General features: G+C 37.2%; 2 protein-coding genes across 2 annotated transcripts; both read right to left on the reverse strand.

The window, feature by feature from the left end:
- Nucleotides 1–683: 683 nt before the first annotated feature.
- On the reverse strand, nucleotides 684–1381 carry LOC138908116 (uncharacterized). Its single transcript, XM_070198756.1, has 2 exons — nucleotides 1339–1381; nucleotides 684–1246 (listed from the first exon to the last, which is right to left on the reverse strand). Exons 1-2 carry the CDS (start codon nucleotides 1379–1381, stop codon nucleotides 684–686), a joined length of 606 nt encoding a protein of 201 aa, XP_070054857.1.
- Nucleotides 1382–1432: 51 nt separating this feature from the next.
- On the reverse strand, nucleotides 1433–1954 carry LOC138908117 (uncharacterized). Its single transcript, XM_070198757.1, has one exon. It carries the CDS (start codon nucleotides 1952–1954, stop codon nucleotides 1433–1435), a length of 522 nt encoding a protein of 173 aa, XP_070054858.1.
- Between the last annotated feature and the right edge of the window lie 14931 nt (nucleotides 1955–16885).

The following is a 16885-nucleotide window of genomic DNA, read 5'->3' on the forward strand; positions in this document are numbered from 1 at the left end:
GTGGTTTATCATTGATTTCTTACAATACAGACCTTCCAGCTTCTTTCATGCCATTGCTGTAGAAGTTTCTTCAGCGATTTCCCGAAAAACGTTATCTGTAACGCTTATGAAGATCACACTCAAAGCCCTACAATAGCGTAGCCAGAAATTTCACGAAGGGTGTTCAAACTTTGGATAAGTAAATTAAAAAAAAAACACCAAAGAATGGGTGCATTGAAAGCTTTTAAACTAAAATACGCAATATTTTGCTAAATAATAAAAATACTTGTAATATAATTAACAATTGTATAAATGAAAACTAATATAAAGAAATTAACAAAAAATACTAGTGAAAGCATAATACAAAATACTATTATAATTGTATTCGACGAGGTTTCATCTCTTGAAATATTTTTATAATAGACTCATTAGAAGCAGTACGAAATACTTTTTTCCTTCTACTTAAGGTACTATGCAACCATCTAAAAATTCATCATCCATTCGATTCCGCATAAACTTCATCGCAGAAAAAGCTCTTTTAATGGTGGCAGTGGCAACTAGCAGAAGCAAAACAAATTTCACAATACAAGAGGATAAGTAATATTCTTCTTTATTTCAACTAGTTTTATTGAAAGTTCACCAAGTCTACCTAAATTTGAGGACCTTTTATCAAAATCACGTACATCAATAATGTAATTAATAAGTTAATTCTCAAGGACACCCAAACTAAATTCATCAAAGTCGTCAAGATATAATTTAGCCATTTTCACTATCTTCCTGATGTTAAATTTAGAAAATGAATCAAATGAATTTAGGCAAGCTACTCCATTAAACAAATAATTTGTCCCCTCATTGAAACAGTCATTAAATTTTTGAAGTTGCCAATCAATAATCTTATAAAATACATCCACACGATAATGATATAAAGTAATATGACCAACAACTTTACGTCGTGGTCTTCCAAAGTTAGCATATGGCTCATCAAAATTGGGTATTAGAATATCATGCTTGATACAAAATGTTGATACCTTATCTTTAAGTGGATCCCATCCATCAACTCTTAACATCTGAAGTTTATTTTCTGCTACTTCAAGAAGTATCATGGAATTAGCAATATCCTGCTCTTTTTTTCTGGAGCCCGATATATTTTGATCATATGTGATTCTCAAAATATCTTTCATTAAATGCAACATAAAAGCAACCTCAAACGTTTGGCAACTTCTAAGATATCCTAATGCCTTAGCTCTTTCATCTAAAGTTCTTGCATCTTCAATAAGGGTATCAAGTACATCAATAATAGAGTAAAAAAAAGTATAAAATTTTCAAACGACTTGTAATGAGATCCCCAATGAGTATCACCAGCTTTAACAAGACCGAGCTCTTGATTCAAGCATCTACACATTTTTAGCTCACTCATATCTAATTCCTCTTGAAGTTTTCCTTTTTGAGATTTTCAAAGTTCATCCATACGTTTAAAAGAAGCTTCCAGCACATTCAAAATATTTGAAACCAACAACACAAGTTCTCCTACTTGAACGCACTTTTTTGAAACCACTACAAGAGTTAATTGAAGTTGATGAGCAAAACAATGAATAGAATGAGCCGATCTACTTTCTTGTCTAATCAACATTTTAAGACCATTAATATCACCTTGAATATTGCTTGCTCTATCATAACATTGTCCATATACAAAAGATAAACTTAATGAATGATGAGCAAGTACATCAATAATTGTTTTCTTTAGTGATAAAGTACTAGTATCAAGAACATGAAAAAGTCCAATAAATACTTCCATCACATATCCCTTTATATCAACATATCTTAAAACATTAGTCATTTTCTCTTTGCGTGACACATCAAAAGATTCATCGACTACTAGAGAAAAGTAATCACCATTTATATCCTTTATTATAGCCTTAATTTTTTCTATTTTACACACTGTCACAATTTCTTTTTGGATGTCTGGAGAATTCATTTTATTATTTTTTGGAGCATTCTACAACACAAAGGCTTAATCTTTTCACATTTAACTCGATATCATGAAAGAACTTCAAGAAAATTACCCCCGTTCAATGACGATTCACTTTCATCTTAACCACTGAGTGTCAATCCTTGATTCAAGAGAAGTTTTACTACATCAATTGAAGCATTTAAGCGAAGCCAGTATTCATGTTTCATTTGATCAGGTTGTTTGTCAAATGCAACATAAATGGACTGTTTTTGCTGCATTAGATCTTCACAATCTCTTTTTGCTTGATTATGAACGCTATTGGGACCACCAATGTCCTTTGAAAAGTTGTCTTTGATCTTCTGCCAATTTTTGAGCACTTTACTTAAAAATACATCACCTCCACCTTGATGAATATTATCACCTTTAAACTAATAACAAGGTAAACAATATGTTGCATCTGTACTCACACTATTCTCCAACCGGTCACAATAATCATCAAACCATTTAGAAACGAAACGACGCATTGAACCAGAGAAATTAGTTTGAGGGAAAGTCATGATTCCGAGGTTGACAAGGACCAATTCGAAGGAATTTCCTCCTTATTTCATCACGAAGGTTTTCATAATAATTTAAAATTGGAGTCCTTTCATCTAGATCGTGATTTAGCGCATTTAAATCAAGTTCTTATCTTTGAGCTGAATGCGACAGTACTTCTGATTGGTCTAAAGTTTTTTCTTGGTTAGATTGATTTGGAGATGTCAAACTTATTTTTGATACTTTACTAAAATATTCCTCAAGTCCATTGAAACTTCAAATCAAACTGAAATAATAGTCAAGTGCGTCACTTGTTAGAAATAGGAAGAACATCTTTTAAAAAACTAGCAATGCTTCTTTATAAGTAGGCTACAACATATTTACCTTACAAGTGCAAATCTAAAGCTTCTTTAAAAGAAAATCTTAAGCATCAACTACTTTATTCTAGTTGCAAATTATTTTAGAGATTTAGAAATAATGAACAAAGTTTAAATCTCAGAATTTAACAATAAAATCAACCACAAATACATCCCCCAAAAAATTAAGAAAAGGAAGACAGATAAAAGAGAATCAAACCTGGAATTGAACATGTCACGACCCAATTTCCCACTATAGGTCGTGATGACGCCCAACGTCGTCGTTAGGCAAGCCAACAATGACATATCAACTCAACTATTTATTTTATTATTTTTAAAATCATAAGTCTCATTAAATAAAGGATTCAATGCGTTTAAAAATTCATGAATACTTAAAATATTAGTAAGATATAAAATAAAAGATGACAATATCAAGCCGGACCATAAACAACCACTAGAGTATCCCAAAAATTGGTGTCACAAGTGCATGAGCATTTATTAAGGAGTACAATAATAATACAACATCTGTCTGGAATATAAATAGGACATGATAGAGTAAATAGTACGATGGAGACTCTGTGGGCTGCGATACGTAGCTTGAAATGCACCTCACCATAAAGTCTTCTCAGCAGCTGTGCCTACGCACCCAGATGGCCACCAATTGAACCTGTCAGATACTGCACATTTAGTGCAGAAGTGAAGCATGAGCACGTAAATCAACGCGTACCCAGTAAGTATCTAGCCTAACCCCGGAGAAGTAGTGACGAGGGGTCGACATCGACACTTACTAGAGGTCCAATAAAGCAATATGATAGATCATAAGCAGATATGAAGCACAACAATAATAATGGGGTAAAACTGTAAGTTACATAATCTTCCAAAAATTCTTTTAAAGGTATAAATTTCTCAGTCTCGTATTATATCTCAACAGCTCATATGTATCAAGTGCCAGTATCAAACGGATAAGGAATACCATATAAAATTCAGGCATTAATGGAAGGATAATCTCGTGAATATTCGGACTGCTAACGACATAACACACAATTATGCCAAGGTGGTATGAACCGATCCAGAATAATGTGTACATCGCCGAGGGTCGACCGACACGAACCATAGATACATCTATTATACCGCCGAGGCGTTCGGCCCGCTCCACAAGAAAGGAAGGAACTTATCGAATTACGAGGCACGTGCTTACAATACAGGTACAAGAGCATAAAGTGAATATAATCTTTACCGTTTCTCAAATAATTGGCCAACGGCTCAAGGTGATAAAGCTCGCCCTAATATATATATATATATATATATATATATATATATATATATATATATATATATATCAATTTCAATTATAAATTCAATTATTTATGCTAGCAAATGGAGTTCAAATAATTCAAATATTACATGATAGAATCCAAAGTCTACCCGGACATAAACATACTTTAGCTACGTACGGACTCTCATCACCTCGTGTGTACGTAGCACCCACAACTAGTAGCACATAACAATTATATCACCTGGGGGTTAGTTTCCCCCTCACAAGGTTAGACATGAGATTTACCTCGCTCCGAAGTTCCATAACGGACTCCAACGCCTCTCTAACACCTCAAACCAATGCCCATCGATCCGAAATTAGTCAAACAAGGTGCAAATCAATCAAAAAATATACTCTAATGAGTATAATTTAACAATTTATAATACTTCTCAACTCCGCTCGAAAAGTCAACAAAGTCAACCCTTGGGGCCCACGTGCCCGGATTCTAAAAATTCTTGAAGATAATCACTACCCATAGTACCACGAACTCGAATATATAGCTTATTCCTAATTCCATGTTCAATTTCGTGGTCAAAATTTAAAAATACTAAATTCTAGATTTTCCTCCAAATCCCATAATTTTTTACAAATTTCATGTTTAAATCCATACGTAAATCATGCATTTGTAGAAATATCTTACCTCAAGATTGATGATGAAAATGCCTCCTCCAAATCGCCCCAAAAATCACCCAAGCAAGAGAGGAATGAGTGAAATGAGCAAAAATCCCGATTTAAAATAATTCTGCCCAGGCCCGTCCTTCATCGCATTCGCGTGCCCATGGTCGCGTTCGCGTAGGCCTGATGCGTCCAAGCCCACGCATTCGCGATGGCCAACTTGCCCCCAGCCTAGAACTCCTCATTCACGTTCGCAGTTGTCCTTCCGTGTTCGCGAAGGGAACACTACAATCCCAACGACTCATCGCGTTCGCGACTACCATGTCGCGTTCGCGTAGGGTAAAGTCCCCCTGACCCCCAGATCTCCTCCGCGTTCGCAAGTTCTCCTTCGCGTTCGCGAAGCACAAAAGGGAAGCCACCAATTTTCCTTCTTCACGAACGCGTGACTCCCTTTGCGTTCGCGAAGAACAAAAGCAGAACCAGCAACAACAGTAGTAAAACAGGGAGAAATGATCCGAAACCATCCTGAAACACACCCGACGCCCCCAGGACCCCGTCCAATCACACCAACAAGTCCCAAAACATAATACGAACCTGCTCGAGGCCTCAAATCACACCAAACAATATCAAAACTACGAATCGACGATCGGGATCGAAACCTTTCTTTAAACTTTCAAACATTCAAACTTCAACAACGTGTCCAATTCATACTTAAACATTCCGGAATAACGCCAAACTTTACGCACAAGTCACAAATCACGATACGAACATATTCCAAGGTTCTAAACCCCAAACGGACATCGATAACACTAAAGTCCACTTCAAGCCAAACTTAAGGAAATTCTTAGACTTTCAAAATGCCAACTTTCCATAATAAGCGCCAAAATACTCTCGGACCACCCGATACTCAACCCGAACACACGTCCAAGTCCGAAATCATCATTCAAACCTATTGGAACCTTAAAATCCCGATTCCAAAGTCGTTTACTCATAAGTCAAACCTTAGTCAACTCTTCCAACTTAAAACTTCCAAATTTGATAATTTTCCATCCGAATCAACTCTGAACTTTCCAAAATTCAATTCTGACCATATGTACAAGTTATGATACATGAAGTGAAGCTATTCAAGGCCTCAAACCGCCAAACGACGCGCTAGAGCTCAAAACGACCGATCATGTCGTTCCAGAACATGCGAGCAACAAGACGAAGACGGAGAGCAAAAATCCTTTGCGAGAGTTTTCTGTTGTTTGGCAATTGGCAGAGCGTTTCTCTTATTTTACTAATATATAAAAATGAGAGTTGGGGTGTACTAACACTGCATCTAGAAGTTGTACTATTAATTTATGTGAAGTGTATCATAAACTTGGGTCTATTTTATTGGGCATTAATTTGGTGCTCTTTTCCTATTTACATGTGTGTGTTGTACTTTGTCATTATCAAAGAGGGAGTACTTTTTTTGGTCTCACTGCACTTCCAGAGTTTAAAATTTACAGTTCTTTTTCTTCTTCACTGTTAAGTTCTCTTCTGGTAAGTTTTTCAACTTTTTCGCTTTAGCTCTTTCTGGTTTCTTAAATTTTTGTGACTTTTACTTCTGTGCAATTCTATTTTTCCCCCTTAATCAAGAACTCTATTTGGTGATTTGCTTTATTTCTGTTTAGTAGAGCATATGTGAATTTGGATATTTGATTCAGACATATATGGTGTTCCCTCTTTCTTCAAATTTTATCGGAGGTTCTGGTACATGCAAAGCAGTTAGTTGTTAAAACTCTTCTATGGAAGTACACTTAATTGCCTTCGGGAACAAAATAGTAGTAACAAAAAAGGAAGAACTTTCATGCAAAAAACATTATTTGACGATGAGCCTGAATCAACTGAACAAATTCTTTTATTTTCGATAATGAAGAAGACAACAACAACAAAACATTCAGTAAAATTTCACAAGTAGAGTGTACGTTGACCTTATCGATCCATACCTTATGAGGGTAGAGAGGTTATTTTTGATAGATTCTTAATACAAAAAAATATGAAAAAAAAATAATAGCAGTAAGCAATAACAACAACACGATACTAGATTAACCGAAGTGAATAGACAAAAATAGAAATATGAAAGAGAAAAAACTTCTTTTCGATAATAAGTGAACAATTTATTCTTCAGTCTTCTTTTAAGTGCATATAAAATGTGTTCACCACTTTGGGAACTAGATGAATGAATGCAGATATTAAGAAAAGCAGCATATCATATATAAGTGTAACGATCCGACCGACTGTTTTATGTATTTAAGTCACGTTTCCTCTTTTGAAGCTTTATGTGTGTGTATTTGTGGTTTTATGACTTGTGAGGATAGTTAGTTTCGTTTCAGGGAAGTTTTGGGCTGATTTGGACCCTTTGGTTCTTGGTTTAGAAGCTTAAGTTGGAAATATTGACCGAGGTTTGACTTTTATGAAAACAATCATGGAACGGTATTTTGATGGCTTTAATAGGTTCGTATCGTGACTTTGGACTTGGACGTATGTCTGGAATTGAATTCCGAGGTCCCTAGGTTGATTTGACTTATTTTGCCGAAAGTTGACATTTTGAAGGTTTAGAAATTTCTTAAGTTTGACTGTAGGTTGACTTTATGGCTATCGAATTCAGAATTTAATTTTGGGATTTGAAATAGGTCTGCTTTGCTATTTAGAACATGTCTACAAAATTTATGTAATTCGGAGTTGGTTTGATCGGAATCGGATGCTTGGTTACAATTCTAGTGATTCTTGAGTTTTCTTTTAAATTTCAGGCGTTTTGATATCCGATTCGTGGTTTCAGATATTATTTTGGTATTTTGATTACACAAGTGAGTTCATAAGATAGTTTTAGACTTGTATGGATGTTTGGTGTGGAGCCTCGAGGGCTCAGGTGAGTTTCGGACGTATTTCGAATTGATTTGGACTCATTACAGGTTGCTGGTACCTCAGTTATCGCAATTGCGAGCACCGACATCGCAATTGCGAAGTGGACAAGGAAGGCTCAGGTATCGCATTTGAGATGACCCACTCGCATTTGCGAAGTTTAGTCTTAAGCTGGGTAGGTCGCAATTACGATCATTTAGTCGCATTTGCGAAAGGGACAAACTTCACATTTGCAAAGTGAGTGTCGCATTTGCGACATTTCCCTGGGCTATTAGGCACCGCATTTGCGAGTCATTATTCGCATTTGCGAGGGTTCGCAATTTCGACTCCTGCACATGAACAAAAGGGCTGGAAAGATAGGACTTGATCTCATTTTCTTATTTTTGAACCCTAGGCTCGGATTTTGATCAATTTTTTAATTATACCACATGATTATTTCTAAGATTTAACCTCTAATCCATGAAATTTAAAGAGCAAGTTTGGGGAATTTTGTCTATGTTTTGAAAAATAAAAATTTGAGATTTGAGAGTCGAATTGGACTCGGATTTGAAAAAAAAACACATATATGGACTGGTAGGGTTATGTACAGTTGAGATATGCCCTTGGACTCGGATTTTGACCCGGCGAACCAGGGGTTGACTTTTGTTGACTTTTGGTGAATTGTGTAAAGATCTTAGCTTTATTAATCAAAATTGGTTTCTCTTGCATTGTTTGATGATAATAAGTCATTTTTGGTTAGATTTGAGCCATGCAGAGGCGAATTTGAAGGGAAAAGCCATTTTTGAGTATTAATTTGGCCTAGTTGAGATAAGTATCTTGTCTAACTCTGTGTGGAGGAACTACCCCGCAGGATTTGGGTAAATTGCACTATTTGAATTATGTGAAAGACGTGTACAAGAGGTGACGAGTACGTATACAGTCTTAAATATGAAAATTGACCGGTTTTGACTCTTAGGTTACTTATATGCCTTTAACTAAAGTTGTTATTACTTGTTACATATTTCGTTGTTGAATTCATTCTTATATGCTTTAATTGAAGTTGTTATTACATGTTCTATCTTCCATTGTCGAGTTTACCTTCATATGCTTTAATTACAGTTATTATTACATGATCTATCTTTGCTTGTCGAATTTACTCTTATATGTCTTAATTGAAGTTGTTAACACATGTTCTACCTTTCGTTGTCGAATTTGCTCTTATATGCATCTAATTGAGGTTGTTGATACATATCATATTTTTTTATTGTTCAGTTTATTCTTATACATTGAATTGAAGTTGTAGTTATTGAGAGCTATTATCATGATCTAATTAAAGTTGTTGTTTTATAGAATAGCCTTTATTGTTAAGTTGTTTCCCGATTGATTTGTTGTTATAAAGATTCTTGTGCACATTGTGGTTGAGCCCTAGGCTATTTGTTGTGGACATTAATATTGTTGAATTTGGTAATATTGTGACATATGGGCACGTGTGATGTAAGTTTATTATTGTATTGTGATATTGATATGCATGTGGCAATATAAGGGTAGTATATTGACGTGCATGCGGCGGGATAAGGTGGGATTTATGCGTGTGTTGCTAGTAAGAGAATTACTTGAAGCCACGCGGTGAGATAAGGACGCTAAAGTGCGTGACACTATTTCGAAAAAAATATTTTTAAAATAAATACAATGCTCACGTGGCGATATAAGGAAGATTGTGATTTGTGAAATGTGAATATGAGGTGTGGTATCTCAGTGTAATTCTTGTTGTACATTCTATGTTGGAATGGCTTGTTGGCTTGAATGGTTATTGTTTTTCTTTAAATCATTTCACTTGTATTTTGATTGTATTTGATTATTTGTTATTTTTATCATATATTCATGTAACGACCCGACCAGTCATTTTGAGCTCTAGTGCGTTGTTCGGCGGTTTGAGGTCTTGAATAACTTCACTTCATGTATTACAACTTGTACGTGTGGTCGGAATTAAATTTCGGGATGTTCGGAGTTGTTTCGGAAGGAAAATTCTCAATTCGGAAGCTTTAAGTTGGAAGAGTTGACCAAGGGTTTGACTTTTAAGTAAACGACCTCAAAATCGGGATTTGAAGGTTCCAATAGGTTCGTATGATATTTCGGACCTGGGCGTTTATTTGGGTTTAGTGTCGAGTCACCCGGGAGCATTTCAGCGCTTATTATGGAAGGTTGACATTTTTAAAGTTTAAGGATTTCCTAAGTTTGATTTGAAGTGAATTTTGATGTTATCGATGTCTGTTTGGGGTTCCGAGCCTTGGAATAGGTTCATATCGTGATTTGTGTCTTGCACGCAAAATTTAGCGTCATTCCGGGATGTTTAAGTATAATTTGGACGCGTTCAGCGAAGTTTGAAAGTTTAAAAAAAGGCTTCGATTGTCGAATCATAGTTTTGATGTTGTTTGACATGATTTGAGGATTCGACTAAATTCGTATCATGTTTTAGGATGCATTGGTATTGTTGGTTGGGGCCCCGGGTGCGAATCGGATTGGAATCAGATCAAATTTTGGACTTAAAGAATTTATGAAGCTTAAGGCTTCTGGTGTAATCGCACATGCGAGTTTTTGGCTGCAGGTGCGGGACTACATGTGCGATCCAACGGTCGCAGAAGCGCACATGACTGGAGCTGGGAAAGGCTACAGATGCGAGGAAATTTTCGTATCTACAAGCCCGCAGATGCGAAGAATATTCCGCAGAAGCGGAAATGAACTGGACGAGTTGGAGTCGCAGAAGCGGAAGGGCTCCGCATGTGCGAGTGCGCAGGAGAGAGGTTTTGACCGCAGAAGCAGTCCCGTAGGAGCGAAATTGGTCCGCAGAAGTGGATTTGCCTGGGCTTTGAGGGAACCGCACCTGCGATGGATTTTTTCGTAGGTGCGAAATATCGTTGGGCAGATGGGTTATTTTATATCGAGACTTAGCTCTCATTTCTCTCGTTTTTCACTTGGATGGCCGAATTTGGGGAGGTAATTTGAAGGGTTATTCATCAAGCAATGTGAGGTAAGTGATTCTCACTTATTACAAGTTAAATACATGAGTTATATATAGATTTATACATGAAAAATTATGGAAATTGTGGAATTTTAAGCGAAAAGCCTAGAATTGATAATTTTGGATTTTGACCAAAGGTTTGGAAATAGAATTAGGAATAAATTATATATCTGAGTTTGTGGTGTTGTAGGTAATGTTTATCTTTAAAAATTTTCGAAATTCGGGCACGTGGGCCTGAGGGTTGACTTTGTTGACTTTTCGAGCGGAGTTGAAAATTGTTGTAATTTAATTAATTATGATGTTGGGCATATGTTTATTGGTTTTCATGATTGTTTGACTTGTTTCGGATCGATGGCATTTGGTTTGAGGTGTTAGAGAGGCGTTGGAGCCAGTTATGGAACTTCGGAGCGAGTTAAGTCTCCTGTCTAACCTTGTGAGGGAGAATCTACCCCGTAGGTATTATACCTATTATGTGCTACATGTTGTGGGAGCTGCGCACGTTAGAGATGACGAGTGTCTGTGCCTATGCTAGGATTCCTGAATATGTCCGGGTAGACTTAGATTCACGCCATATTTTAATTGTACTATTTGAGTTATCCGTATTTATTTAATTCCTTTATTTCGCATTACGACTTGAGACTAGGCTTGCGTAGATTGATAGACTCACTATTATAGAGATTTGACTACTTGATTAGTCACGGAATAATTGTGCTTCCCTTACGAATTTCTCCCGCGTTGTACGTTTTCATCGAAAAGCTTCCTTAAATTTCATAACTCACGTATATTCGTGAATGGGGTCAAGGACCTGTTTAAACTTCTTATTCTAATGGGATCGGGCCGTTCGCCTCGGCAGTATCATATTATTATAGGATCGTGCCATTCGCCTCGACGGTATCATATTCTTAATGGATCGAGCCGTTCGCCTTGGTAGTATCATATTCTTATGGGATCGGACCGTTCGCCTCGGCAATATCATATTCTTATGGGATCGGGCCATTCGCCTCGAAAGTATTATATTCTTATGGAATTGGGCCGTTCGCCTAGGCAGTATCATATTCTTATGGGATCGGGCCTTTCGCCTTGGCAGTATCATATTCTTATGGGATCGGGTCGTTCGCCTCAATAGTATCATATATCATACTCTTATGGGATCGGGCCGTTCGCCTCGGCAACATCATGAAATACTCTTATGGGATCGGGCCGTTCGCCTCGGCAGAATCGTGCGTAATATTTGACAAGAAGTCAGCATATCCGTGAGTTTTCATTATTGAGTTGTGACGACCTATCTGGTGGGGACCATTTTACATATACTCCGATTGAGGAGGCAACCAAAAATTGAGAGTTTGTGTTTACTGTTCAGAGGAGGATCGTACCACGTACATATATTTGTTTACATTGTTTATTTACCATGCCTCATACTTGCTTACTTTCTACTGTGTTTGATTTATTGGACCACTAGTAAGTATCGATGTCGACCTCTTGTCACTACTTCTCCGGGGTTGGGCTAGATACTTACTGGGTATGCATTAATTTACGTACTCATGCTACACTTCTGCACTTATTGTACAAGTATATATTTCTGGTGGTCTTTTGGGCGCAAAGGCGCGGCTATTGCGGGGACTTTACGGTAAGTTACATCCCTTGTTACGATCCGCATCTTACAGAGTCTCCATCAGAATTAATTACATTTTTCTGTCTAACTTGTATTCCAGACAGATGTTGTATTGTTATTGTACTTTCTAGTAGTTGTTCATGCACTTGTGACACCCGATTTTGGGGGTGTTCTAGAATTTGTTTTTGAATTATTTTACATTGATACACTTTTACTTATTATTTAATTAAACTGTACGTAACTACGATTCATTTTAAATGCACTGACCTCTCTATCTAATTAAGATTCATGATTTTAAAAAAATAATAAAATGAATAATTAAGTGTTGGCTTGCGTGACGATGACGTTGGGTGGGCGCCATCATGGCCTATAGTGGATTTTGGGTAGTGACAGTTCACTCTTTGTTGTCGTTATTTCTTTCACTTCCATTGTTAGCCTTATATTGATAATCTACTTTGTTGTCATTTATTGCTTTTACTTTCTATTATTAGATTAGATTATATTAATACATTGTTCAGATTTCTATGTCTAGTAGGTGTCTTGACCTGACCTCGTCACTACTCCATCGAGGTTGGGCTTGATGCTTACTGGGTATCGTTGTGGTGTACTCATGCTATTCTTTTGCATATTTTTATGCAGATCCAGTTACTTCTGTCCATGGCAGACACCAATGAGATGACTCGGACTTTGCGGAGATTTCAAGGTATACCTGCTTGACGCCTGCAGGTCTCGGAGTCACCTTCTAGTGATCTTATGCTACTGTTTCTTTTGTTTCCGAACAATATTGTATTAGATATTCTTAGTGTATATCAGCATAGCTTATGACTTAGTTTCACCCGTTTTGGAGATTTTATGATTGTTGCTCTGTTTTGGTTTTTGATGTTATTTATCAGTTTAAATTAATAGCTTAGTCGTTATTTTTGCTATTTATCATTAGGTGTTAGGCTTAACCAGTCTTAGAATCTAGGTGCCATCACAATTCCTAATGTGAGATTTTGGATCGCGACAATAAGTCTGCCAATCAATTCCAAAGTTTTACTACTGCCAAGTGAATAACATTTACTGAGTTATATCCAGTGTAGAGGCATTCGTATTTACTTCGACAGTGACAACAAAGAAATAGCAAGCACAAGTTCCAAAGGTTTGGTATACTGGAGAAACATGTATTGAGTTGCTTCCTATCTTTTTTCCGTTTATGGTTAGTTTAGATCGGAGTCCGGAACCAAAATGTGGTTCTTTTGGACTCAAAGAATAAAATATGTGCAAAAAGAATATAGAGACCAACATATGTATAATGCCCTTTTAAAAAGTGCTATATATATAACGCTTTTACTTACCGCGCTATACATATTATATGGGTCCACCTATAATTCTTCTGGATCTTAACTGACATAATAATAATTCAACTGGGTATAGCACCCTTATTTAAAGCGCTATTCCTAAACAAATTGTACCCCGGATTGGTTTTTTCCTTATTTAAAGAGGTTAAGGATTTTCTAAAAATCTATTCACAAATATTCTCAAGTCTTCTGAAATATTTCTTCGTTAAGTTATTTTGCATTTTGTCATAATGTCTGAAGAGCGAAGAATAAGGGTTTCATTATATTGGGGCGGGGGGATGAGGTTGTGGATAAGGTTGTAGTGGCAAATAACTTAGTAACCTATAGTTTATCTCCACAATGTCATGTTAAGTTGCCACTTACAATAGAGTACGATACATTGGTATCGTTGTTATGTAAAAAAATGAGTGTGAGCAAACGTTCGGTGAACTTTAAAGTAACCGGAAGATATCCGTATTCTGTCACTCCGCAAGGGGTTGCTTGTTATGCTGAGTTTAACATCGAGGACGATGAAACTCTGAGAGATGTTTTGAGGACTCCGGATGAATACCGGAAATTTCTTGTGATAAAAATATTAGAAATGTACGTAAAGGTTGAAGACGTTCGCAATAATGAGGTTGCACAAAGCAGGGATATCCCTCAATCATCGGATGGTTATTTTGGAGCAGTTTTAGCCGAACAGGTTCCGGCTGAAAGAGTTTGGCCTGATCTAAACTTATCTCCACGGGCGAATGAGGAGCGAGGAAATAATTTCTCTCCTAGTTTACATAATCCACAAGACAAGTAGTAAACTTCAATTTTCCTTTGTGTTACGATGTTTATTTTTACTGTATTGAATTTGTATTAACACTCATATATTTCACAGGGGGTACCGGCCAGATATGAATTTTACAAGTTATGAACCAACGTCCAGTTGGAATATGCCTAGTTCTGGTATGTTGGATCATGGTGGTCCATCCGGGAGTTATCACTAACAGGATAATGCCCATCATGGGATGTCAACACATTACGATTTGTAAGTGAAATAATAAATCTATATATAAAGTATTTATCAATTTGAGTAACTCATTATTTTGTTGGTTGTGCAGTGAAAACGAGCATCTTGAAGGTCCTGTCCTTACTCAATTGATCGAAGATGATATATTTAATCGAGATCTGATAGATGCACAGAGTCAGGAAGAGAATAGTGATTATGACAACAATGCCGATGAGTCTAGAGATGAAACACCCTTCCCTGATGAGGGTGATGATGAGGAGGAAGAGAATGCTGGACCTGATTTGACGAAGGAGCATGCTCCACCCCCCGTTAGACCAAGAGTGTACGAGTCCCACATGCCGTTTCATTAAAGGGAGATTCCCTACCTTGACTATTTGCCAAGTATGCCGGATATGGACGCCCTCACAAGGGATATTGATAAAATTCGGATAGCAATGTGGGATAAATCTAGAGCAACGGTATTGTCAAAGGGCATGCTTTTTCCCGATAAAGCGCGTCTAACCAGGGCGGTGCTAATGTACAGCGTAAAAGAGTGTCGTGAGATCACGGTACGCGAGTCATCTCTAGATGTATACAAGGTAGTCTGCCGTAGATGGTTTACGGGTTGTAATTGGATGCTGCGTGCGAGGAAGAAGAAAACAAATATGTGGGTTGTGGGTAAATACATTTTCACCCACAATTGTGAAATGGACACATTCAATGGGAATCATTTTAACTTGAATGCTGACTTAATTTCTCTTGTCTTGATTCCACACATTGAAGCGTCCATAAGGTACAAGATCAAAGAGTATATAACATCCGTCCACCTGAAATATGGGTGCACCATTACCAAAAGAAAGACATTTCTCGGGCGCAAACGTGCGCTTGAAATTGTTTATGGTAACTAGGATAAGTCCTTTGCATCTCTACCCAGGTACATGGCTGTATTGCAATACTTTAACCCCGAGACTGTTGTTGAATGAAAGTTTGAGCGGAGTCCGGGAATACCAAAATATATATTCAAATATGTATTCTGGGTATTTAAACCAGCAATTGATGGTTTTCTGCATTGCCGGCCGGTAATATCCATAGACGACACTCATGTCTATGGAAAGTATGATATTAAGTTGTTGATCGCCGTTGCAGTAGAAGGTAATGGAAGTATATTTCCCTTAGCTTTTGCTATTTGTGCCAATGAAAGCCAAGAGACGTGGACACTATTTTTGAACCACTTGAAAGAGTACGTTATCAAACAACGTTCAGGTATTTGTCTAATATCTGATCGGCATGGTAGTATTTTAAGTTCTGTAAAGAATTTGCTTGCATGACAGGAACCGTATGCCTACCACAATTACTGTGTGAGGCACCTGAAGGCCAATTTCCAGAAGGCATATCCCAACAAGGATTTGCATGATTTAATGTGGATGTCTACAACAGATCACCAAGAGTATAAATTCAGAAGGCGCGTGGAATCTATCAGGCAGGAAGACAAGGGAGCCTATCGTTAGTTGATGCGACATGAGCTTGACAAGTGGACTTTGCATGCGGATGGTGGCAGAAGATGGGGAATTCTGACTACAAATATGTCAGAGTCTTTCAACGGGTTATTGAAGTCTGCACGTGGAATGCCTGTCACTTCCATGGTGCGGATGTCATTCAAGCAAATGGCGGAGAGGTTTGTTGAAAGGACTATAGGTGCATCGTCATTGATAGAAATGAGTGTTGAATTTATGCCAATACCAATGAAAAGATTTGAGAAATACAGGCGGAAAATTTGTATTGTACCCGAAAGAATCTTTAACACGAAAGCATAGCGCGGTGAAATACTACGTTATGTGAGTTGTCTTGTCGACCTAAAAAGCTGCTCGCCTACAAAAGCTGCTCGCCTACAAAAGCTATCTTCTGAAAAAGCTGTTTTGTACCCGAAAGAATTTTTAACACGTGAAGTATAGTGCGGTGAAATACCACGTTATGTGTGTTGTCTACTAGCACATTTTAGTTATTATCTGCGCTTAACCAAAACAAATAGCAAAACTTTTCATAAATTTTTCATTTTTTTTGCATTAACAAATATCTGGACGCAATGACCAACCAAGGTGCTATTGTGGCAAACGTGCGATTTTGAAGGCATGTTGGTCAGATGGTAATGTTAGGCGCAGATACTGGATATGTCAACAATTGTTTGGACGCAATGACAGAAATCAATGTATGTTTGAGGAATGGTATGATGAATCCATTAACCAGAAATACTACAAATCATGTTTCCAGTATGTTTGGAATATGAACGGTGAATACCAACGCCAGATCTCTGAAATGCAAC

Source organism: Nicotiana tomentosiformis, chromosome 3 (genome assembly GCF_000390325.3).
Source record: "Nicotiana tomentosiformis chromosome 3, ASM39032v3, whole genome shotgun sequence".
NCBI lineage: Eukaryota > Viridiplantae > Streptophyta > Magnoliopsida > Solanales > Solanaceae > Nicotiana > Nicotiana tomentosiformis.

Excerpts from the sequence above, each read along its gene's own strand:
- LOC138908116 (XM_070198756.1), bottom strand. The coding sequence starts at position 1,381 with ATGTGTAGATGCTTGAATCAAGAGCTCGGTCTTGTTAAAGCTG. Across the intron at positions 1,247-1,338 it reads GCTCGGTCTTGTTAAAGCTG|ATGCAAGAACTTTAGATGAA; the intron begins GTGATACTCATT and ends CCCTTATTGAAG.
- LOC138908117 (XM_070198757.1), bottom strand. The coding sequence starts at position 1,954 with ATGAATTCTCCAGACATCCAAAAAGAAATTGTGACAGTGTGTAAAATA.